Raw genomic sequence first — 24786 nt, forward strand, 5'->3', positions numbered from 1 at the left:
ATTTCCTCTTAACTTACTCACCTGTTTAAAGACCCTATTTTCAAATGCAGTCACATTCTGAGGAACTGGGAGTTGGGACTTCAACATTTACATTTTTGGGGCACACAATTCAGCCCGTAACAGCTAGAATGCCAGACTAAGTTGTCTGAACTTCTTTGGTCATAGTTGCTTATTAACTTATGACCCGCGAGACTCAGTCTGAGCATCGTCCAAGGGGGAAGCATTGCTCTGTGCTTTGTTAGAAATGAGGCTGTGTGGTGTGGCTAATGGGCAGGAAGTCTGGGTTCAAATCAGAACCTACCATTATGAGCCCATTGCCTTCCCCTGGGCCTCAGTTTCCCCATCAGTAAACTAAGGTCCTGGACAAGGTGGACTGTATCCTGAACACTTGCTCTGTGCCAGGCTCTGTGCGGTGCAGGCCTCATCTGGTTCTGTCCTCACAACAACCTGTGAGGGAGGTGGAGTCATTGCCACCATTTAAAGTCAGAGTGGAGAGAAGGGAAGCCTCCTGCACTGTTGGTGGGAATGTAAATTGATACAGCCACTATGGAGAACAGTGTGGAGGTTCCTTAAAAAACTAAAAATAGAACTCCCATACGACCCAGCAATCCCACTACTGGACATATATCTGATGAAAGCCATAATTTGAAAAGATACATGCACTGTTTATTGCGGCACTGTTTACAATAGCCAGGACACAGAAGCAACCTAAATGTCCATCAACAGAGGAATGGATAAAAGAGATGTGGTACATATATACAATGGAATATTACTCAGCCATAAAAAAGAACAAAATAATGCCATTTGTAGCAACATGGATGGACCTAGAGACTGTCATACTGAGTGAAGTAAAGCAGACAGAGAAAGACAAATATCATATGATATCGTTTATATGTGGAATCTAAGAAAAGGGTACAAATGAACTTATCTACAAAACAGAAATTTTTGTAGAGTTACAGATGTAGGAAACAAACTTATGGTTACCAGGGGGTAAGAGGGGGTAGGATAGATAGGGAGATTGGGATTGACATATACACGCTACTATATATAAAATAGATGACTAATAAGGACCTACTGTATAGCACAGGGAACTCTACTCAATACTCTGTAATGACCTATATGGGAAAAGAATTAAAAAAAAGAGTGGATATGCGTAAAAAAATAAAGTCAGAGTGGAGAGGAAGTGACTTGGTCAAGGTCATGCCTCTAACATGTAAGAGAATTTGGCCTCACGGCTCCATCTAGCTGTGACCCCTCTCTTGGGTCTGGGATGGACAGGGCAGGCTGGGAACGGCAGCCATATGGCCAGCAGAGGGCGCCGGCACCGAGGTGCTGGTCTCTCTCCTCTCCCCGCCTCCCTTGCCCTTCTAGGCCCCTGTACCCCAACCCCAGGCTGTTCTCATGCTTGGTGGGATTTGTTGGTCCCACCGCCTTCTCTTCTCTCATACGTCGTTCCTGTCCCGGACTCTGCAAAAGGCCTCATCTCCTCAATTTCTGCTCTGATGGACAGACTTACCTCTGCCACTGCCAGGAGGGGAGATCCAGTTCTCGGGCAGGTGGAGCCAGAGTTCTGTCCCAGAGGCCCTGGAGCAGGGCTGTTAGGGGAGGGAGAGCTTTTTGGGTCTTTTGGTACTTATCCACTTGGCCCAAGAGAGCCTGCGGTCAAGACTGGTGGTTCCTTTCCTTGTGAATAAGAGAGAACAAGACCAGCCTGCAGTGAGTACCTCCTTAGGAATGGGCACGTGGACATGGGCACACAAACACGTGAGCACGCATTCATGTGTCCCTCCCCTATCCCTTCCTCCTCACAAAGCACGCCTATTGGCAAACTTGTCTCTTCCTCCCAGGGACACCCTAATTGTTACCTGCACCAACAGTGCCACGAGCATCTTCGCCGGCTTCGTCATCTTCTCAGTCATCGGCTTCATGGCCAATGAACGCAAGGTTAACATCGAGAACGTGGCAGACCAAGGTACGGTGCGCTGGTCACCCCGCTGTTGTAGGGCAGGTTCCAGGTTCACACCCTGAGCTCCTCATTCATGCTGTGCTAGGAAGCTGGCCTTCTGGAACAGGCTGGAGAGGGGGGACAGCCTAGGTCCCCCTTTGCGGAGGGACCCAGAACAGCTGGAGTCTGAAGCTCATGCAGGGTTAGATCTGGCTGGTCCTTCCCCAGAGGTGTGGCTATAAAAGCCCCTTTCCTGTTTCCCTCTCCTTTCCTTCGTTTTCCTGTCCTCTCTTAACTCAGCTCTAGCAGAAGTAAGGTCTCTACCTGTTGGGCACGGGGAGAGGATTCTCTAGGCAAACTATGGCTCCTGCAGCGGATGTAGGCACAACCTGCTTCCGGGTGGCTTTCCTTGCCGCGGGCTCTGTAGGCACCAAACACTAATGCTTAGCGAGCACAGCCTTTTCCTGATGAAGCACTTTCCTGGTTGTCAGGTCAGATGTGTTCTCAGGGTCTTCTGCTTCGTTCGCAATGCAGACCCGGCAAATCGTTTCCCCAGTGGGTGGAAAGGTTGGACGGTGGTGGTGGGAGGGATGTGGAATACATGTTTACCTTCTGCCCAAGTGATCCCTCTATTAGCGCTAACGTTTGTGTGGTCCCTTTGGAGTGTACAGAGAGCGCTCCTTTTTTTATCTCATTTAATCCATATTTCTAGCACAGAATCTTGCAGAGAGTGTGTAATACTTTTAGTTAACTTTTTGCTTCCACCCAGCCTTAACCTACAGGGGATTTGGGTGCCGAGCAGGCCTCAGTGATTGAGGGATTTCATCGTGGCGTTGTCTATCATGACGGGCATTCTCTAATCAGGCATTTATGGGCTGCCTTGGTGTAGGGACTGTGCCTGGGGCTGTGGGGACAGGGCTGTGGGCCCGGATGATCCAGAGTGTGGGCCTGTCTGTGACTTCTCTGTGAAGTTATCTTTCTTCAAGGAGCTCACTGCAAGTCTTAGGTAGTGGCTCAGACACCAGCACGAGAAAGAACTAGGCCCTAGCAATGTCACCTTCTTGGTGGGGTGCTGGCTGTCTTCTGGCTCCCTAAGGATAATTAATTACTGCTTCAGCGGCGCTGACGATGCACTGCAGGCCTCAAAGGGTTAAAGAGCCAGCTTGTTGGGTGGGGGGAGCTACCTCTCCCTGCAGAGGGTGCTGAACCCCCAGGGATTTTAGTTCTGCAACAGTGCACTAAATTAGAGGTCCCAGAGCTGAGCAAATGCCCTTCCCTGGTTGAAAAATTTAAACCTTCTGGGGAGCAGGGAGGTGGTGAGGGGGAGGGAGAGAGTGGCGGAGGCTTTGTTTTGGGAGTGCCTGTACCACCCGCGCTGCCCTCATTTCCCTCCAGCAGCGTAGCTGGAGCAGGTAGGCCCTGCTCCACCTGCCAGCAGATCTGAGGTGTTCTGTTATTTTTGTGACATTACTGAGCTCCCTGTGAACCAGTGGCCGAGTGGCCAGAGATAGTGATTCTTAAGATGTGGACCCCATTCGTTAACTCTTCTGAGCGTTTCCTGCCCCAGGAAAGGGATTTGGGGGCACAAGTTGCTAAAACCCAAATTAAATTTTGGTTTTCGTTTATATAAAAAGCATCAGACAAATGGCCTGTGTTTCCCTCTGAAACTTCCCCTTTCCAGAATTTTTTCATTTCCTCTGATTTTAACAGGGAGAGAGGAGTACTTCTCACAGGTTCTAACGTGCCGTGTTCATACAGTTGACCCTTGAACAATGCAAGGGTTTAGGGGCACCGACCCTCCACGCAGTGAAAAATCCGTGTTCTAATTTAGAGTCAGCCCTTCGTAGGTACAGTTTCTCTGAATCTGCAATTCCTCCGCATCCATGGATTCGACCAACTGCAGGTTGTGTTGTACTGTAGTATTTACGATTGAAAAAAATCTGTGTCTGAGTGGACGCGTGCAGTTCAAAACTGTGTTGTTCAAGGACCAACTGTACTTGGTAGTTTCTCATTGTCAACAGCACAGGGACAGTGGGTCTCATCTCCCACAGGGGAGGGGCAGTGGCCCGGGAGGTCTTCTCCCAGACCCGTGGGCAGCGAAACCTGCTCATCTGAACTCGCATACATTCTTACATGTGATTAGCAGGCTTGTCTGATTTCCCCCGTTGTAATGGAGGCTCTGCAGAATACAGAGGTCGGGGTCAGACCTGCATCAGGTGCCAGCCCCAAGCTCTCCTAGCTGGGCGACATTGGCCCGTGGACATTCAGTTCATTTTTGCTGACCCAACATTAGTAACTGTGCTTTGGTATTCAGTCAAAAGCAGGTTCTCTTTAATGACCTAACACTAGTCCATTTCGTTTACAGCTCCCTTGTAAGGGAGGCTCAAAGTTATTACCCCAAATTTTGGCCGTATCAGAGCTTCTGGGGGCTTGAGGGTGGGATTGGTGATGAGACCAAGCTGTCCTCTGCTTTTACGATGGGCACAGGGAAGGGGGCGTGGTCTTCTCAGGCATCTACTCCAGAGAAGGAGCTTGCTGGAAGTCAGCCTTTTAGAGTCATCTCCCAGCCAGCTGCTGCCTGGGGAGCACTGACTCACGGTCAGAATCCAACTCAGAGCCCTACCAAGATGCTCACCCTCTAGCGGCAACACTGGGTTAGACCACAGCAGAGGAACACAGAGGTGCGTATTGCATATAGAGTCCCAGGTCTAGGTGGTAACTCTCAGGTAACCAGGCCACTAGGAAGTTCTGCCCTGGCTCCCTCACCCCCTCATAGTTCAGAGACCCTGCTGATGAAGATGAACGCTCTCAAACTGGACTGACTGTCCCACCATCTGTCTGTCACCTGGATGCCAGTCCTTCCAAAGGCACAGGAAAGGGTTCCGGTGTTGCGTCCTCTGAGAACGCATCCACATGTAGTGGGTTTCTCAGAAGAGTAACCACTCCCCGTGTGCTGCGGGTCGTGATGGGTCCATTGACCGGAGCCCCTGGTTGTGTCTTCAGTGGCTCTCTAGGACCAAGGAGGCTGTCACTGTAGGTCTCTGGGGGCCCCGCCCAAGATGCTGGCATGCAGAACCCCTTTGATCCCCTCTCATGGGAAGAGTAGTAATGGTCTATGCTTACTGAGTTCTCGCCATGGCCAGGCATGGTTCTGAGCCCTTTACTTGTATCAACACGCTTAATGCTCACAGAAATTCCCTGCGTGTAGGTGCTATTATTATCTCCATTGTACAGATAAGGAAACTGACGTTTGTCCAGAGTCTTACCTACGGTCCCGCAGCTAGTAAGAGGCAGAGCCAGTTTTCTGGTCCATGGGGGAGAGAAGACTGCAGCCCACCCACTGGGCCTTGCTGCCTACCAGAGGGAGAGGAAAGAGGCAGGACTCAGCCTCCATCAGACACGAGGGCCTAGCCCGGGGAAAACTCTGCTGTGGCTCGGACAGTCCATCTTTCTGAACTCTACAAAATGTTCTAAAAATGTATTTAAAAAATCCACTCTCTAGCCATCTTGGATAAACGGAGTTTGCTGAAGATGACGCCTTTACCCTGCATACTTTAGGGAGGCTGCTGAAATGGAAACAGGCCGAATATTTTGAAATCATTCCCCTCCCTAAGAAAGCTGTAAAGCCCAAACGGCCAGAATCCTGTTAAAGCAATGAGCCGAGGTCCTCCGGCAGTGGCCATTTGAAGACCTTCTTGTCCACTTTATGGGCCTAAACTGAACTGGCTTTCTCGGTGTTCAGGGCACTGAACTGGCTTCTTCGGTGCATTGCATTTGAGACCTATTTTGAACTGTAGCTTAATACAGATTTTTCTTTCATGGTTCACTCAGGGAGACTTCAGAGGCTGTCTCTACTGTCTGTTCAATAAATGCATCGAGCAGGGGTATCTTAGGCATTCCAGGCTTTATGTTTTAAATACCCAAGGCCCTAGGCAACATTAGGAGCTAACAACCTGATGAATTCCAGTTTAAAAACATGTCATTATGCTTGAGTTATAAAAACTCCAGGAGCTACGATTTCTGGCTTCCAGACGTGCGCTGGCCGTAGATTACCCCGACGTTCCCTGGTCTCTGCCCCTTATCATCTAGGTTTCTACCTACAGGGGAATTCACAACTGCCAGGTCTTTAGCCATCTTCCCAGTGAGGCTGTGAGGAAGACACGAACGGCTGGTGGGGCTTTATGTTAGCAGAGAAAACTGCAGCTCAGACATCCTCTACCAAGACCGCACGCGATATTCCTGGGAAAACTGGAATCAGAGCTGCTAATTTCCAAGTTCATTGTCTGCCCCTAAGAAAAGCTAATATTCTGTGAGTGCTGATGATGTGCAAGGCACTGGTCTCAGTGCTTTACCTGCGTTTCCTCATTTGTCCCTCATAACCGCGCTGTGAGGAACTATTGTTATCCCCATTTTACAGATGGGCAAGATTGAGGCTTACAGAAATTAAATAACTTCTCTAGGGTTGCACAGCTGGCAAGTCATGGAGTCTGAATTTGGACCCAGGTCTAACTATTAGAGACCAAACTCTCTTAACCCTTATATCATGCTTCCCTCTTCCCCACTTAATTACCTGTGGACTGATGTAGCCCCATCTTTACCAAACCTTTATAGGGCAAGTTCCTAAAAGTGTTATACTGATTCATGTTTTATGTACATGGCTTCTCCTGGAGGAGTGACTAGGAACAAGGGTAACAAAAGGGGGAAACGATGTCATTCTGGGCATGTTTAACCCTTACAGCAGTGTTTCTCAACCTCAGCACTCTTGACATTTGGGTAGGATAATTCTTTGTTGTGGGGACTGTCCCATGCATTGAAGGATGTTTAGCAGCATCCCTGGCCTTTATACACTAGACACCAGTAATCATCCCCCATAACACCCCGGTTATGAGAATCAAAAATGTCTCCAGACATTGCCATATGTGCCCAGGAGGGCAAAATCACCCACTGTTCTAGAGGGTAACTATTACATTCTCCCCCAACTTATGAATACGAAGATGGAGGTTTTCATGTTATTTGCATGGGATACAGCCTGGCCTTAGAGTCGAGTTGGCCCCGAGTCTCTGCTTTGGCACTCTTTTTGAGCGTCTCCTCTGAGTTCCCTGAGATGTGGACCTAATTCCCCTGGTCTTTCCCTCCCGGGAGCTCGAGGTCTAATTGGGGAAATGGATAGAGAGGAGTAAAAACATAGCAGATAGCAGGAGCAGCATGTGATAACTAACAACTCGGGGCTTCCATGGAGAGAGGACCCTGTGGGCTTCCAGGAAGAGGGGGCCTTGAGCTGGACCTGTTTGCAGTCATGTGTCTTTTTCCTTCCAGGGCCAGGCATTGCATTTGTGGTTTACCCAGAGGCCTTGACCAGGCTGCCCCTCTCTCCATTCTGGGCCATCATCTTTTTCCTGATGCTCCTCACTCTTGGACTTGACACTATGGTGAGCCCTTCCCCATTTCGACCCCTGCTTCTTCTGAAGACTCCTGTCCTGGGTCCTGCATCCAGCCTGCAATGGGGTTGAGCTTAGTGGTCCTTAAACGTTTCCCTGAGTGATGTAGGGGTGGTGAGGTACCTGTCCAGGGCTCAGGATAACCTTGCATTTGTGGGTGACTCAGGTGATGGGCAGAGGAGCCGTACTCTCTCCCTCTCTGTTCTCCATGCAAGTTTGAGCCTGTGTACTTCCTGCTTTTGGTGTCATTTTGCCAAAGCAAGTCCTTTGGGGTTGAATAAGGGAAAATAATATGAGGTCAATTTTAGGGGAATTGCTCTGGGGCTGAGACTACTACAGATCATGGTGACAGGCACTCAGGGTTTAGTAGTTGGGTGCAAAGAGGGTTTTTCCTCAAGCAGAAGATCAAATGCGATTTAAACGGGAGGAGAGGAATTTACATCTCATGAATACAGAGTGAAGCTTAAAGTGTCCTGGTGGATGGGTATGAGTGCAGCCTCTGGGAGCTGGTAAAACTGCTCTAAGGCCCACATCCTGCTTGGAGTCCCCTCGCTGGCCTTGTGGGTTGGACCCCAGCAAAGTCAGGCCCATTGAGGGAATGCAACCCTAAAACCCAAACCTCATACAAATACCACTTGGCCTGGTGGGAAACACAAAGGGCTTTTTGGAGTCTTTGGGGTTGGGCGGTGTGTCTCAGGTGTCACTTTGCTGGCATCATTCCAGTTTGCCACCATCGAGACCATAGTGACCTCCATCTCAGACGAGTTTCCCAAGTACCTGCGCACACACAAGCCGGTCTTTACTCTGGGCTGCTGCATTTGTTTCTTCATCATGGGCTTCCCCATGATCACTCAGGTAAGCTGCCTGCTGGGCACAGGCTTGGCATGGGGGCAGGTTGCAGGGGCGCCTGATGGCTCTCCAGCCTTTTACTCTTAGCTCCCGGACCTTATAACAACAGCCAAATCATTGCCATTTCCACGTAGATGGAATCAGTTCATTAGGGCTTCTGACCACAGAGGGAAATATGTCACCTTGGCTACTAATGATACTTCTAGCGTCTTCGTAATTGAGATGTAGCCTTCTTGAGCCAACGAGACAGGTGTGTCCTACTTTAAGAAAATGGAATACATGAAAATACTGACTAGAGAAATTGATGACCTGTAATATACAAGATTTATAGCCATTTGAGTTCCTTCCAGTCCTGAGTGTCTGGTAAGTTGGGTATTAGCTTACCTGATATATATATATATATATATATATATATATATATATATATATATATATATATATATATATATATATATTGCTGTCCCTGTGACCTTGAGTGAGTCACTACTTTGGGCCTTGGTTTCTGCATCTGTAAAATGATAGATTGAAAGGAGATGGTCTCTAAGCCTCATCTATTGTAGAGAGACTTAAAGAGTGAGCTGAAAATGCAGGAGGTTGCTTGAGGAATGCCCAGAGACACGTAAAGGTCATATGAAGGTCAGTCACATGCAGGTATATGGCTAGAAATGGTCATCTATTTCTTAAAGCAAAAATGAAGCAATCTGGCTACTTTCACATATACATCTTCAGATGCTGACCTTTGCCCTTTAAGAGTAAGATGTTAGATCACTTGTCTGGGCTTGTTCTATTGATTAGCTCGGAGTCTTTCCAGGGACTGCTTTGCTAACATGGCAAGGCCCCCAGCTTACATACCTGGCCAGCGTTAGGTTACTGATGTCAAGGGGAGGGGAGATCTTTTGACTCCTGTTTGCACCTGACCCTGCTCAGGATGGAAGGATTGACTGCTAGAAGTGGGAGAGAGCCTAGATCCAGGCCTATTGATGTCGGTTGTTTCTCTCCCCTACCAGGGTGGAATTTACATGTTTCAGCTTGTGGACACGTATGCCGCCTCCTACGCCCTCGTCATCATTGCCATTTTTGAGCTCGTGGGGATCTCCTATGTGTACGGTAAGGGGACCGCTGTGCCTGATGTGAGGCAGAACTTAGTGTCTGTTGCCAAGCGTCCATGGCAAGCAGGTTTCCCATATTAAGTAAGACAATGAAAGGGCTTCACTGCAGCTATTTAGGAGACATAAGAGAGCTGCACCTTTATTTCCAACTTGCCTCGGGACCGCTGGGGTCTAGATTTAATAGAGAAACAAGAGACGGCTGATGGTGAAACTCAGTAGTCTTTGTACCAGAAACTACTAGGACCAGGACATGCCTTTGGGTGTGGTCTGGCAAGTGAACCGTCGTTAATGCCTGAGGACAATGGCCAGATTGGGTGCGGGGCGGGGAAGGCTTCTTTTGTATTTTGAGGTCTTGGTAGCTGCAGTCTTCCTGTAGCTTGAGGTGAGGAGAAGCTTCCTGGCTGATGCCCGGATACTTTAGTGAGAAAAGAGAACACAGGCCTCACAGATCCTTAGGAGACTTTGTTAGCATCATGGGAGCCTGTGATACAAGATCTCAACCCCAGATTTTCCCAGGAAGAAACTGCCTGTTCCCTTACAGATTAGCCCTTCTTAATATCACCATAGCAACCTGCATCCCATAATCAGCAGGGCCATTATCTAGAAGAGCAGGAATGGTAAGTCAGCGGATGCTATCTTTGCCCTTCAGTGGAGGTGTCTGTGCGTGCGGGGGAGGGGTCTCGCCGGGTGATCTCCTGGGCTCCTTGTGTGCACCGCCAGTCAGCACAAGCGAGTCCTATTGGGTTCAAGGCACTGCTGACTTCCCTGTGCCTCGAAAGTCTTAGAATCATCCCTAATATAGATAAGGCCTCCTTAGCAAATACCAGGAAGGTGAAAAATGCCAACTCAGATGATCCATCTGTACTTCAAAACGAAAAAAGAGATGGTAAAAAGAAAGGCAGGGTATCAGTTGGATGCAGGATGTCCTTGGTATGAGCATCTTGCTTTTAATGTAACTGTTAGACTCCTGTCCATCGGGGTTCAGCAGCTTCTTGCTTGCCTGAAAAACGCATTAAAATGGAGGGTGATGGGGAATGAAAATATAAAAAGGAAACCTCTCATGTAAACGTTAGGTGCCCGAGGAAGAGGAAGATACTGTAGTCATCGTTAGGTGTTGGCAGAAGGGAACTTTGTCTCAGCTGGAGATTACATCCCCACTGCAGGGAGAGTTTAGTTTCTGGCCAGAGAAGTGGGCAGGCATGCCAGCTGTCGTCATGGGATCAGAGGCCAAACTGCCAACACTTTGGGCTGATGAGACAGACTGGAGCCTGCAGTGACGCTGTGATTGAGGACCTGCATTTAGGGTGAGGCTTCAAAGAGCTTCCTACCTGAGCAGAGAGTGGCAGAAACCCAGCCAATCTACCACAATCCTAACTTTCTGCCCAGACAGCAAAGGCTTTGCCATGGAGAGGCCTCTGAGGCCCTCCTTTGGAAACTCAAGCCCTCATGGGTCCATATATAAGCTGAAGTCACCAGATAGTCTGTTGGCAAAGTCAGGAAAGCTCTTCGTTGCAGCACTGGCCCAAGTGCAGGTGGCCATATCATTGACCTCCTCTGCGGTCTGTATCCTCAAAAGACACATTTGCACAATTCTTTCTGATAAAACAGGGCTGTTCAGTGTGGTTTACAAGCATTGTTAAAACAGAAACCTTTTAACGTCTCTATTTTTAGAACTTAAGTAGCTCCCCCCAGCCTCCATATAAAACTGGTGGTAGATTTTTTGGTTCTGAAGGAAAAAATAAGTCCTGAGTGCTTCAGTCCCTGGGCTCTGCTAATCTTCCTGGGGGGCCACCCAGGAAATCGCCTGGCCTCTAGAGGGCTGGTGCTGGGCCAGCTTCCAGGTCCAGGTGGACTCTGTGCTGAGCTCAAGGTGAACTTGACTCCTGCTGTGTCGGATGTGGGTGTGAACCTCTGATTTGGACCTGGATGGAATTCTAAGAAGGGGCTCTTAGAAGAAATATTTGAAATAAGCTAACATAATTGCTAGAGGTGAAAGCAAAAGCCTGCACAAATATATAATGTACGCTCCAGAGGACACTGGATTCTTTACTGAAATGATGAGGCCCCAAACAAATGCAAGGTTAGTTTAAGGAAGTTGAACATGAACCTGTGAAGAGTGAAAATGAACCCGACTGATTTGATTCCCCCCATCCTGGCTGCTGAATTTGAAAAATAAGTAGGTGGATTGCAGAGATTTGTGTTTTCTTCTTAGTTCTAATGATCTCTAGATTCTAGAGGTTGCCATTCAAACATTTAAAATACAGTAGGTACAATTTTCAAGTTTTATCTTTAGATCAAAATATCTGATTCAGGTTCTCAAGGCAACACTCTTCAAAGGCCAATATCTGGGTTTGAGGTAGCTAGAAAAGTGGAACTCCCTGAGTTCAGTGTAGGAACAATCCCTTTAACAGGCTGTTACCTAACAGTCGCTTTGAAGAAGTGATTTGCATTTTCCTGGGAGTCAATACAGGGACTTTCTGGCTGGGGGGACCATAGGATTGACCTGTCACCACAAAGCCCTGCTGCCTGCTTCTCTGCTCGGCCCCACACTGTGCATTTCCCCCAAATCACTATATGCTCAATTGTCTTGATCTGTTTTCTTCCATGTTGATCAGTTACTTGTTTCACGTCCTACCCCACTCTGTCTTTCTCCACATCCTTGTGAGGGATGTTAGAGTCACACAGGCAATGACTTTTTTTTTTTTTTTTTTGCGGTATGCAGGCCTCTCACTGTTGTGGCCTCTCCCGTTGCGGAGCACAGGCTGCGGACACGCAGACTCAGCGGCCATGGCTCACGGGCCCAGCCGCTCCGCGGCATGTGGGATCTTCCCAGACCGTGGCACGAACCCGAGTCCCCTGCATCGGCAGGCGGACTCTCAACCACTGCGCCACCAGGGAAGCCCCAGGCAATGACTTTTACAGGATGGAATATGTCATTCTCCAGTTCAGGTTGTCCATCCTGAAGGCTGAACACCTCAAAGTGTTTTTGTTTTTGTTTTTAGTATAAAAGAAAACAAAACAACAAAACAAAACACATGATCTCTCTGGAACCCCACAAATTCAAGCTTAATTTTGTTCCTGTCTGGTCCCCCTCCCTGAGCTCCATCTTCACATATGTTCTTGGCTGAAATGTCACTGTCCACCTCTCATTCAGGGTGTAAGTTCCCCCAGCTCCATTTGCTGGGGTTCAGAAAACATTAGGAACAAGAGGTTTCAGTCCATTCATAACTCCCATAGGTAAATGCCTGTGTTTAAATGTTATCTTTTTAAATTAATTAATTAATTTTTGGCTGCGTTAGTTCTTCATTGCTGCGCGCAGGCTTTCTCTACTTGTGGCGAGTGGGGGGCTACTCTTCGTTGTGGTGTGCGGGCTTCTCATTGCGGTGGCTTCTTTTGCTGGGGAGCACGGGCTCTAGGCGCGCGGGCTTCAGTAGTTGTGGTGTATGGGCTTAGTTGCTCTGTGGCATGTGGGAACTTCCCAGACCAGGGCTTGAACCCGTGTCCCCTGCATTGGCAGGCAGATTCTTAACCACTGCACCACCAGGGAAGTCCTCAACAGGTATTTATTAAGTGTTCACTGTATGCCCTGCATGTGGGGAGGGCAGAGGTAGTTTTCTATATTCACGGATATTTCCAACTAGCTGCCAGGAAGAGCGAATCTACTTCGTATATTGAGAAGAAGGCCAGTACTAAGCTGTGTATCCCAGCTATGCGCTTTTGCTGCCCAGAGATAAAGGAGGGCCAGGGTAGCCAGAAAAACTGTGAGAAGGTGGAGTTTTGGAGATAAAAGAATATAAAAGTAGATAAAGACGAGACTTGGTGTTAAGTTTATTGCTAACCAAGGCAGGGAAAATCTGAGCCCACACATAGGGTTTTGGCTCCAAGAGATGCAGCCAAAACATTACATTAACTGTAAGAGAATAATATTTGAGATACACACAGGACTGGAGACCTAATTTGTGGGACCTAGTGCAAAATGAAAATGTGGAGCCCTGTGTTAAAAAATTGTCAAGAGTTTCAGGATGGCGACAGGAGAGATTAAGATTAATCCGGGGGGCTTCCCTGGTGGCGCAGTGGTTGAGAGTCTGCCTGCCGATGCAGGGGACACGGGTTCGTGCCCCAGTCTGGGAAGATCCCACATGCCACAGAGCGGCTGGGCCCGTGAGCCATGGCCGCTGAGCCTGCGCGTCTGGAGCCTGTGCTCTGCAACAGGAGAGGCCGCAATAGTGAGAGGCCCGCGTACAGCTAAAAAAAAAAAAAAAAAAGATTAATCCGGGGTGGCGCCCTTGTGAGCACCAGGCCCTGTATGAGTGCTTGGCTCACAGGCTAGGAGGCTGGCCCTGGCCACACAGTGGGGAGAGCAGCCCCTGGAAGATCATACTCAGACCAAGGGCAAGGGTATGGTTCATAAAGACAAAAGCCACAAAGTTGCATGGGTGAAAGTGATCGGTTGGCTGAAGGAGGTCCTTGACTTACAGTTCAGGATTGGCTGGTTATACGGAGGTTGTGGTGGGCACATTTCTGGGCACCAAATCTGTTGGTTTGAATGTAGAACAGTTGCTATGTGTTCACCACTTTTTTTTTTTTTTTGGCTGCTATTTTTCTGCTAATTCAGTGAGAAACAGTTGCCCTGATCCCTTTTGGAGCTCTCTTACCCCTCCAGGTTCAAGGTCATGCTGCAGGCAAGTCTCCATGCACATGCTCCAGGCCCCAAGATCAAGTCCTCTGTCAAGAGTTAGCCTTCTAAATGGGAAGGAAATCCAAAAACGAGGGGTGTATGCATATGTTTAGCTGATTCACTTTGCTGTACAGCAGAAGCTGACCCAACAATGTAAAGCAGCTATACTCCAATAAAAAAAAAATAAAAAGAGTTAGCTTTGAAGAGGGATCTGGACCAGCAGGCAGGATAGAGCAGGCAGAGGAAGCCGTATGAACAAAGGCGGGAGGGGAAGGTAGACACTGAAGCTGTAAGGGACTCAGGTGGGGGCGTGAGTCAGGGCGTGGGCGGGCTGTGCTGGGTGGGGACTGGAGCAGCCAGAGGATGGAGGGATGGGAGAGCCTGGCTCAGGAATGAGCAAGGGGCAGGAGGCTTGCCTGGCGGCTCCCACCTGGGGGTCCACATCTGTGGAACAAGCAGAGCAGTCAAGGGACCTGGAGCCTGTTGAAGGCAGAAGCCTGTCGTCCAGAGCCCTCGCGGAGGCCCACGGGGAGAGCTGACTTCCAGGGCTGGAGCTGACTTTGGAAACCAAGCCGTCTCCCCTTCAGTCCCAGCACTGCTCTTCAGCATCAAACTGCTTCTTGGTACAACTGGGCCCCCGTCATCCACCCCTTCCTACAGCTCTGGGTCCAGCTCTTGGTCCCCTCTGGGGGAGCTTGAGCACTTCTACTGCCACCACCCCACCCCCCCACCCCCCGTAGGAGGCTATCTGTATGTCTTCCTCTGTCTAACCTTGAACCCTGTCAGATCGATTTCCCCAGGTGAGCTGTGCACCGTCATCCCCTGGGGATGATTTAATAGCCTGGTAACAGGATTGGCACTGATAATAGACATTTTTAGAATCTTTTTTGTTTTTTTTTTGAGGTACGTGGGCCTCTCACTGTTGTGGCCTCTCTCATTGCGGAGCACAGGCTCCGGACTCGCAGGCTCAGCGGCCATGGCTCACGGGCCCAGCTGCTCCGCGGCACGTGGGATCCTCCCAGACCGGGGCAGGAACCCGTGTCCCCTGCATCGGCAGGCAGACTCTCAACCACTGCGCCACCAGGGAAGCCCCATTTTTAGAATCTTTTAAGAACTGAGGCCTGCTTTCAGGATCTCATGTGTGTTTCTGAGGGCCTCATCTTTGACCTTTGTCTCTGTTTTTGTTCTCACCCCTCACTTATGCCCAGAGGGTCTACTGTCCAGAGGCCACTCGCTTGAAGGTGTTTGATGACATGAAAGGGGACAAACCAACCAACCCAAAGATGGTCAGGTCAGCTGCTCAAAGTGTGCAGTTCTTGCCTGTGGTGGCCTATGATTTGGGGCCACCAGTCAGAACCGCCGACTATGAAAGGGCTTGAACTTGGGGCCCTTTCAAGTGCCTTCAGCATAGCGTTCCCACAGTTCTGAGAAAGCTGTGCTTCTGATGAGCTCAGGAAACAATACAGGAAACCGTTCCCTCCTCAAACATCCTCTGTCGCTTTTCCTTTCAGAGAGTGGATGCCGGTTACGTGGGGTCCTGAGAATAACTCTCTTGTCTGCTTTTTACTTTACGTAGTTATGTTGATCAGCGACCAAGAAGCTCGCAATCCTCTGAGTTCCAACAAAGTGGGTGATGGCCACGTGGCGTTCACTTTGGTTCTTGCCTGCCTGTAGCATCTTACATAGAGCAGAGTTAAACTGACTCATGGGAGAGTGTCCTTGTGGTGGTGAGGGGTAAAAAGCCACATACAGCGAGTCTCCCTCAAAATCCCAAGGCTTTCCTAACACACTGTGCTTATCGATCACAGTCTTAATTGGCTTTGTCAGAGTTGGTCGCTGAGCCCATGAGCCTACCTCCAAAAGCAGCCGCACGGGTGACTGTGCCAGGCTGTGGCAGTGTGGAGACTCCCGGGGCAGGCCGGGATGGAGATTTTTAGATGTCATGGTGGGATGACAACTCGCTTTGAACTTCACTGCAGAGGGTGTTTACTATCTATTTAAATGTCCCATTTGCCTTAATCTTCCCGGCAGCGAGTCATTTGTCTGATGGTTTCCTGCATAAATAGGGGTCACGTTGACACCAGGATGGGGCCGTCCCAGCCAACGGCACTCGAGTGAGGGGCTCTCACGCCATCCCCTGCCATGGCACCTAATGCTTGATCCCCATTGGTCTCTTTGCAGGCTTGCAGAGGTTCTGTGAAGATATCGAGATGATGATTGGATTCCAGCCAAACGTTTTCTGGAAAGTCTGCTGGGCATTTGTTACTCCAACCATTTTAACTGTAAGGACCGTGTGCTTTATTGCATGGGTAGCACCTTGCGTGCATATGTGATGCTTTATGTTGAACAAGACCTGTGCCTACATACAGATGAGCCTGCGGAGCTGGTAGGATGAGTATTACTCGTGTCTTTCAGTTGAGGAAATGCAGATTTGAAGAGGTGAAGCACCTTGCCTAAAGGTGCTTGACTGATGGCGTGCAAAGCTTGCACAGTTTGGAGCATCCCTATGGAACATTTCCCATTATATCTGTCTGCCTCACGTGATCACATTTCCCATGTGCTAACTGGGGTCCATGCTCTGTGCACAGTGCTTTATATTAGGGGTTCCCAGCCCCTAGGCCAAGGACCGGTAGCGGTCTGTGGCCTGTTAGGAAGCGGGCCGCGCAGCAGGAGGTGAGCGGTGGGTGAGTGCGCGAAGCTTCATCTGCCGCTCCCCGTGGCTCCCCATCGCCCGTGTTACTGCCTGAACCATCACCCCCATCTATGGAAAAATTGCTCTCCATGAAACTGGTTCCTGGTGCCAAAAATGTTGGGGGCTGCTGATTTATATGTATCACCTCATCTCTCCCTCACAGCTGCTCTGAGGGGTTGGTATTATAATCATCTCCATTTTACGGATGGGGAAACTGACACCCAGAGGTTATGTGACTTGCCTAGGATTGTACAACTATAATTAGCAACAGCCTGGGTTCAAACCCAGGCAGTCTGGCTCCAGAACACGTAATCCTAAACACTGCTCAACACAGCTACTCTACAACTAATATGTATAGCAGAAGTTAGACTTTTATTGTTCATTTTTATTGCTTTTGGGGACTATCTTATCATCCTCAAGTGTGATGATGACATTTTGAGATCATCTGACATTCATCTTCTTAAAGATCAGAGCCCTTCATGTGCCAGTAAATCTGCATAGGGACTTACAGGCATATCCTGTCACTGCCTTTATTGTGCCCCAGCTCCTGGCTTTGCCTCCATCTACTCTCCAAGCACAGTAATTGACAGAGACCTTGCCTTTCCCTCTCTTCCTCCCTGGCTTGTAGGTGTCATCTGGGCAAAGGCTGCAGGAAGCTGGCTGTAGCTCCTCCTGGGCCCAGCAGGTGGCACTAGAAACCAGATTAAGACCCTTTTACTACACCGTACCAGCTTCTTTAAAGGAAAACAAGACAGTAAAATTGTAGAGAAATCATATATTTTCCTTAAAAAAAAAAAAAAACCCAAACTGTCACAGAGTGAGTTTTAATCAAAACATCTCAATTTCTTTCTGAAAAGACAGAAGTTTAGACAGAAAAACCCTTCAGCGTTTACGTCCCTCTGCATTGACAGGAAGACATCATACAGAAGCCCACATCTGTACTCACATTTCAGAGGCTGTAATTTGTCTGAGAAGTCCCACCAGATTTGGGGCATGAGAGTTGAAAAGGACTAAGGTAGACTTTTCAGTTTCATGAATCCAGGACTGAAGTGTGTGTGAAGGATGGAGAATTACCCATCTCCTGGGAGGAAGACAGGAGACCCCCCTCCCCGCTGTTCCCCATCTCTGCTGAGCTTTGCCACGTCCCTCAGTTACTACTATACACAATTGATTCTTGGGTGGAATCAAAGTTAGAATCTGTTCCCTCCTGTCTTGGAAGAGATTAAGCTTTAGAGAATCTCATACTCTGCAGATGCAGACCACATAATCATAATCAGCAGGATGACTTGTGGTAGCTGCTTTATTAACTATGTCTCTCAAGCTCCCAACCACTCTGATTGGTGGGTGATTCTTCCCCCATTTTACAGTTGCCTGTGCTGAGGCTTGGAGAGGCTAAGGAGCTTGCCCAAGGCCACGAAGCTTGCAGGGGGCAGAATAAGAATGGAATCCAAGGCTACCTAGGCTTCAAGATAATACATTTCTAAATACATTTCTAATACATTTCTAAAAGCCTAGTTGCTTTCATCTCCAAGTGGAGTTTGGCCAATTCTGGATTAAAATAATCCTAATCTTCTTTAGGAGCGGAATGTCAGGGGAAAGGGATTCTAGGGACTTGCTGTGTTTTTTTGAGAAAGTTCCTCAACTGTGCTGTGCTTTACTCGATTTCCATTATAAAACTCACCTCAGAAACCTGTGGAGAGGTCCCTGGCTCAGTGGCTAAATTATCCTTTCTCATGGCCAGGTTCATCTGAGGGCAGGGTTTTTGTCAAACCTGACTTGGCAGAGGGAAATTGATGGCAAGACCAAGTTTGCACAGATAAATTTGATGTGATATTTGTGTAATAGGAAATGGGTATCAAAAGGACCAAGGCTAACCCTTCTTTTTTTGCCATTTGCCCTTCTGTAACATGGCTATCTTGTAGTAGGCTAGAATGAGCTGAGATTATGGGTTTAAATGACTTCAAAAACCCTGAAATAAAATTGATCATTTTTATATGTGCCTTCATGGATTTATAGAGCTATAAATATTCTGCGTGCAATTATTGTATACATAGGCAGATCACGTTACTGAATTATGTACACACATAAGCAGATGTATTGCTATTTATATAGTAAATGAAATGGAGCAACTTACCATAATTACATTAGGCCATACTTCCAATAGACTGGTTAATATAGCTTATAACTCTAGGGGCAAATATTTAAAAGGGGGCCTAGAGTAGATATCTCTTATAGGAGCAGTTTTCTCAACCACTGTCTTCAGTCTCGTGTTGCTTCGAATCCATATACTGAACTGCTGTTGCATTGAAATAATCAGTTGCCCCGGCAGCCTGGGCTTTACTGCAATCATACAGATGCCTTACATTTGTCTAATGCTTCACACTTTCCCCAAACACTTCCATATATTATCTCGCCTGACATAATTCCCTCTAATCATTTTCAGGCAGTTCTTTTACTGCTTAAGATAGAATGAGAGAGCTGGGGAGGAGGGAAGGACTTAGGCAGGTACATTGTTCTAGGCGGAGGCTGCCATAGGCGGGGTGAATACAGGGAAGAACTCAATTTTCTGAGGGCGGTGCCCCCTCCCCCAACAGAGGCTTGGCTAGAGCGTTAGGACCCCTCTTCTGTCCTTTTCGGTGCCTCTTTTTCCAGCATATCTGTCGCCTTGTTCCCCCTCAGCTGCACTAACTAAGACTTCAGAGGGCTCGCGTCACTGTTGCCAGCCAAAGTATGCGGTGATGGGGGAAAACGGCGGGGGGCTCCTGAGTAAATACCAGACTGTTGTTCCCAGAAAATCCCTGTGTTGTGTACCTGGTGTGAAGTGGATCTGTTATATAGCAGAGAAGTCTGAGACATACAGGTCCCTCAGCCAATTAGTGGTAGAGCTAGGATTAGCCTGCCCGTCCCCGGCCTCTCGGCTCATGGGTTGCTGACGAGGCCCGTTCACCTCGCATCAGTTGAGGGGTGGGCTGGGCCTCCACTCTCTTTGTCCCACAGCTGATTATAGGACCAAACTTCTTGCTCAGCCACTGCTTGGGGACCTCTCAGCCGGCCTTAGAGGCAGCTCTTGCAGATGGGCTCTTCCCCATTCGAGGTGAAAGCAAACTTGCAGATGGGCTCTTCCCCATTCGAGGTGAAAGCAAAGTAGATTTTATTCATTTTTCACATTAATCTAATGGATTTTTTCCTTATAACAAAAGCTTGATTATCCATTATAGACAGTAGAGACACCCCTCTCCTTAAAAACATCCACCATCCCCTCTCCTGCCTCCACCCCTCCGTCACCTTGGTGTATAGCCTTTAAAATCATCCTCTCAGCCAGTCTGTGTGTATAGACACCCATATGCATTGCTTAGTTTTTATGGGATGGCGAACGCAGCATCAGCGGCTCGGTGTGTGTCACGTTCATCTCTGTGAAATCCAGTTTCTTCATTTAGAAAATGAAGTAATAATACTTCCCTTTCAGGGTCGTTATTGGGGTAAAATGAGATAATAGACAAAGAAGCAGCCAACTCACAGCAGGCGTCCAGTACATGACTGTTGAAGGAATGCTTCACATCCCCACCCTAACGCGTGTGTTTCTCTTTTCTTCCTAGTTTATCCTTTGCTTCAGCTTTTACCAGTGGGAGCCCATGACCTATGGCTCTTACCGCTACCCTAACTGGTCCATGGTGCTCGGATGGCTAATGCTCGCCTGTTCCGTTATCTGGATCCCGATTATGTTTGTGATAAAAATGCATCTGGCTCCTGGCAGATTTATTGAGGTAATTGTATCAGCTCCCTCTCCTGCCGTCCCCTCCCAGGGCAGAAGCTCCGAGAGCTCTGTGCTTTAAAAAAACAAAAGATTCGGTGAACTTATTCTAAGGGGAGACATGGTGATTAAGTGGTTACAGTTGCTACCGTTTCTATTAAACCCATTTTTATTATGTATTAGTCCTCTCATGGAGGGACTCAGCCAGTCCAGTGGCTGAGCAGTGGCTCTGGGGAATAAACGATCAGTGTTGCCTCTCTCCTGGTGCTTCCCCCTCTTCTCCCCTCATCCAGAGCTTAAATCCCAGTGTTTGGTTTTTAACCACACATCAGATTCCCCCTTTCCTGATGTTCCTCTCTGTCCGAGGTGCCTCCCCCCAAACACCTATTACGATTACGTTTAAAATCACTCCCCCTTCCTGCTATGCCTGTGTTAGGCATGGCTGAGGGGTCCAAGCTGATTTAAATGTCACCATCCCCGAAGGATGTAATGAAAGGTCCAGGGCATGCCTGGTATAAGGCATGTTGGTTGTCTTTGTCGGTTAGTCCCTTGCTGGACCCATTTCCCATTTCTAATGCAAAAAACTCCCCACCCTCACTCCAGAGAGGATGGTAAGGGGACTGCTACTTGCTGAGCCACCAGTGAAGTGTGGTCAGGCTTCTGTTATTCATGAGAAATCACGTGCTCAGACGTGTTAGGAAGAGATCGGCACTGCCTTGTCTCGGCGGTCCAGAGGGCTGCCATTTTGGTCTGGCCCAGGGACTATGGAAATGCAAATGATCGGGCTCCAACTCTGCTCCGCAGAACTAGACTCTCAGGGAAGTAGGACTCTGGCGTCCATTGTTTAACGAGCCCCCAGGTGATTCTGATGCAAATTCAAGCTTGAGAGGCATTGGATTAGACTCAGGCAAAGAAACACCTGCTGATGAGGGTAGTGAAGAACAGCAGGGTGGGTTTTGCTCTTGGTCAGCCAGATTGAGGAGGAGAAGGCCCTGGAGCGTCTCTCGCAGGCTCGGGAGGGGAGAAGCAGATGGGAATAGAGCATGTGAGTAAACGCCTTACACGCATGTCCACGCGATGAGGAGGTGGCCTTTGTGGGGTTTTTTTGTTTTTTTTTTTTTTTTTGCGGTACGCGGGCCTCTCACTGCTGTGGCCTCTCCCGTTGCGGAGCACAGGCTCCGGACGCGCAGGCTCAGCGGCCATGGCTCACGGGCCCAGCCGCTCCGCGGCACGTGGGATCTTCCCGGACCGGGACACAAACCCACGTCCCCTGCATCGGCAGGCGGACTCTCAACCCCTGCGCCACCAGGGAAGCCCTGGCCTTTGTTTTTATTGGACTAAAGATGGAGGCAGAGTTGACAAAGGGAGATGCAGGAGTCTTCTTACTGAAGCAGTGTTCCAGTTTCCATCCTCAGGAAATCGTTATCTCCTTAAGGTAAATTGACTCCGCCCTCTCACCGCCAGGGATGGCTTGCCCGAGCCTCAGATGGACCTCCTACCCACTGACCCAGAAATCTCTGTCCCTCTGAACAGAAGCTGCTTTAGCCTCTGCTACTTTTGTCTTAGGCTGAAATCCTCTAAACGGCTGAGTCGGCAGTATACATTTATTATGGTTGGTTCGGGACACGAAGGTTGCAAACTGATGATTAAGGGGAGATTAAGCTAACAGCTATAAGAAGCATCTTCACTTTAATAGGTAATAAACACATACCTGTTCCCTCTTATGTAGTCAGAAATATGTTTTCTTTCCTTTTTCTAGAAAATGCTCCAGTCAAATTATGTTTTCCATGAAAGGTTCAGTTGACGGATTAGAGACATTCCCATTATTTTTAGCTTGCCTGCAAGAACCCACACTTCTGAACCAAGTCAGAAGCGTGTATTTTTGTCAACAGATAATTAAAATCTTTGCTCACTCTTGGCAATGTATCTTTGTGGTTGAGGGTTTTTTTTCCCGGCCATTTATATACTTTGGGGAAATATGCTAAACAAAATCCAATTATTTTGATATAACAACTCACTGTTGAGGCTACAGAACAAAAGTGAGTACATGTCCTTTGCAGACTGCATTTGGCAGTGGAGAGAGCAGCTTGTAGATCCTCTCCATTTGGAGGGGAAAAAATGTATAATTAAAATCTGGGCCCTTTATTCTCTATTAATCTTGTGCAAGGCAAACCCTGGGCAACTGTAATATTGCTTGCAGGGTGATATAAATAATTTCCAGTGAACTAAACTAAGTCTCCTCTTAACTGCATCCCTGGCCTTGTTAATTAATGGGGCTGATCTTCCTAACTGCTTCTCTTGGTGGGGGACCTCTTGGTTCTAGGAGGCGTTCTGGCGGATGTGGTCACACGCAGTTTGGGGATGGGTGGGTGGTGCCTGGGGGAAGAGGGTGCTTTGCTTCTGTGACCCTGTGTGTCTTTGGCTTCTTTGCAGAGGCTGAAGTTGGTGTGCTCGCCGCAGCCGGACTGGGGCCCCTTCTTAGCTCAGCACCGTGGGGAGCGTTACAAGAACATGATCGACCCCTTGGGAACCTCTTCCCTGGGACTCAAACTGCCAGTGAAGGATTTGGAACTGGGTACCCAGTGCTAGTCCGATGGCATGGGTGGCCCAGACTTGATTCCGTTTCTGCTCTCTGCCTTCCCCTAGTGTTTTCCCCAGCTCTCTTCCCATTTTTCTTCTTCTCTCTCCCCACATCTCGGTTCATACCCGTGCACGAGAGTGGTGACTTAGAAAAGTAGGACATAGTGTCGCATGCTGTAGCCGGGAGCTAGATGGACCACTTGAAGAGCGGTTTGCCTGTGTCCATGCTGTCAGTTTCTGGTGGGGTTTACCCCGCAGGCTCGAATCAACTAGGGGAGCGCTTTCCAGCGAAGTCTCAAGTAGATGTACGTGCGTTGGTCAGTAGAGAAGCGTCCTCTGTGGTCGTCACTGTTGGTGCCAGTCAGGCTTATGCAGCAGAATGGCAGGATAACCAGACCGTTAGTTTGGACTCATCTGAGCAACGTAGTGATTTCATTCCGACACCCAAAGTTCAGGACTGGGTACCTTTGGAGGGTCAGCAATGGTCAGAAAATGGTTTTGAGTAAAACGAGCCGGTGGATTTGGACGCCCCCTAGGTGGTGAAGTTCCCATTTCCATTCATGACTGGGGCTCTGTTTCCTTCATCTGGACCAACTGTCTCAAGTGTACCAAGGACTCAGATGCTTTCTCTCTGCAAACTGCAAATCTCAGTGAAGAGTTGGTTCTCTCCCCTCAGTTGTCTTTTTTTTTGAATAACCATATTTGTGAATTCTTTGGATCCTTTCCTCCACCTCTGCATTGTATTTGTGCCCAAAGTTGTACATTCATAGCAGAGTGCCCTTTTTGTTTCTCCATGACGTCTAGCACTGTGGTTCAATGTCACCATTCCATGTTTCTTCTCTTCTAAATGTCTTTCTATGAGCTGTAGCTACCTTGTCTTTCAGCCTCTGGGAAAACAAGACTTACCCCGGTTCTGTCTATATATTATATATATAAGACACAAACTCTTAAAAAACATGTCTCCGTTTTTACTCTTCATTTTTTCATTCACAGTCAATGCCGATTGTGGCCATAGAATCAAAGAAATGGAGAGTTGAAGAGAAAGCAACCACAATATTCACTGCACTGGTAGTACATTTAGGTCACTGTATTTACAGAGATTTCTGTTAGGTACAGGGTAGGTCAGTAGCAAGTGAGCTAATTAAAGCTATAGCTTTTAAGACTACATTTAGCTAATTCAATTTTAAGAGTTCCCAATTCACAGTACTCATAACCACACTCTAATGAGAGCGAATCATAAGTCCGCAGAGGTTGGTGAAGCCGTAACCTTTATTATCTTCTTGTATCCTGAACATACATATATGAGATTTCTATAATGTGATATGTGTTCACGTAGTGTGTACTTGTAGTGGTGTTTTCTGTCTTTATAAATATTAATCACTGTAGAGATGGTGAGTGTAGGATAGTGTAGTCTGGGTTTGTTTGTTTTTTTTTTTCCCTTACAGTGATAATATCTAAACCTAAAATTGTTTCCTTAGGGGAGACCATTTCAATCATTTTCTTATTTGTTTGTCTTCGTATTACAGGGTCTCAGGCAAAGTTTTCAGTTCAAATCTTGTATATTGATGTGCCATTTTCATCCTGTTGAACAGTAATGAAACCCAACAATAGACCTTAAAGTAACACTTTTTAAAAAATGACTTCATTTGTTAAGGAAAAAGGAAAATCTCAACTCATCTTACTGAACTCTCCCTTTTCTGGGGCAAATATTGTTGTCATTTGCCAACACCAACGTGAACTTCCG

At 48.0% G+C, this 24786-nt stretch overlaps 1 protein-coding gene across 1 annotated transcript in view; it reads left to right on the forward strand.

Annotated features, from left to right (window-relative positions):
• SLC6A5 (solute carrier family 6 member 5) overlaps nucleotides 1-23051 on the forward strand; it is a 55353-nt gene extending 32302 nt beyond the window's left edge. Inside the window, exons 11-17 of the mRNA XM_032641176.1 lie at nucleotides 1848-1972; nucleotides 7262-7374; nucleotides 8107-8238; nucleotides 9240-9339; nucleotides 16201-16301; nucleotides 20308-20475; nucleotides 22896-23051. Coding sequence (XP_032497067.1) covers nucleotides 1848-1972; nucleotides 7262-7374; nucleotides 8107-8238; nucleotides 9240-9339; nucleotides 16201-16301; nucleotides 20308-20475; nucleotides 22896-23051 — 895 coding nt within the window. The remainder of the gene's footprint in view (nucleotides 1-1847; nucleotides 1973-7261; nucleotides 7375-8106; nucleotides 8239-9239; nucleotides 9340-16200; nucleotides 16302-20307; nucleotides 20476-22895) is intronic.
• The last annotated feature ends 1735 nt before the right edge of the window (nucleotides 23052-24786 follow it).

This window comes from Phocoena sinus, chromosome 8 (assembly GCF_008692025.1).
Source record: "Phocoena sinus isolate mPhoSin1 chromosome 8, mPhoSin1.pri, whole genome shotgun sequence".
In the NCBI taxonomy this organism is placed as follows: domain Eukaryota; kingdom Metazoa; phylum Chordata; class Mammalia; order Artiodactyla; family Phocoenidae; genus Phocoena; species Phocoena sinus.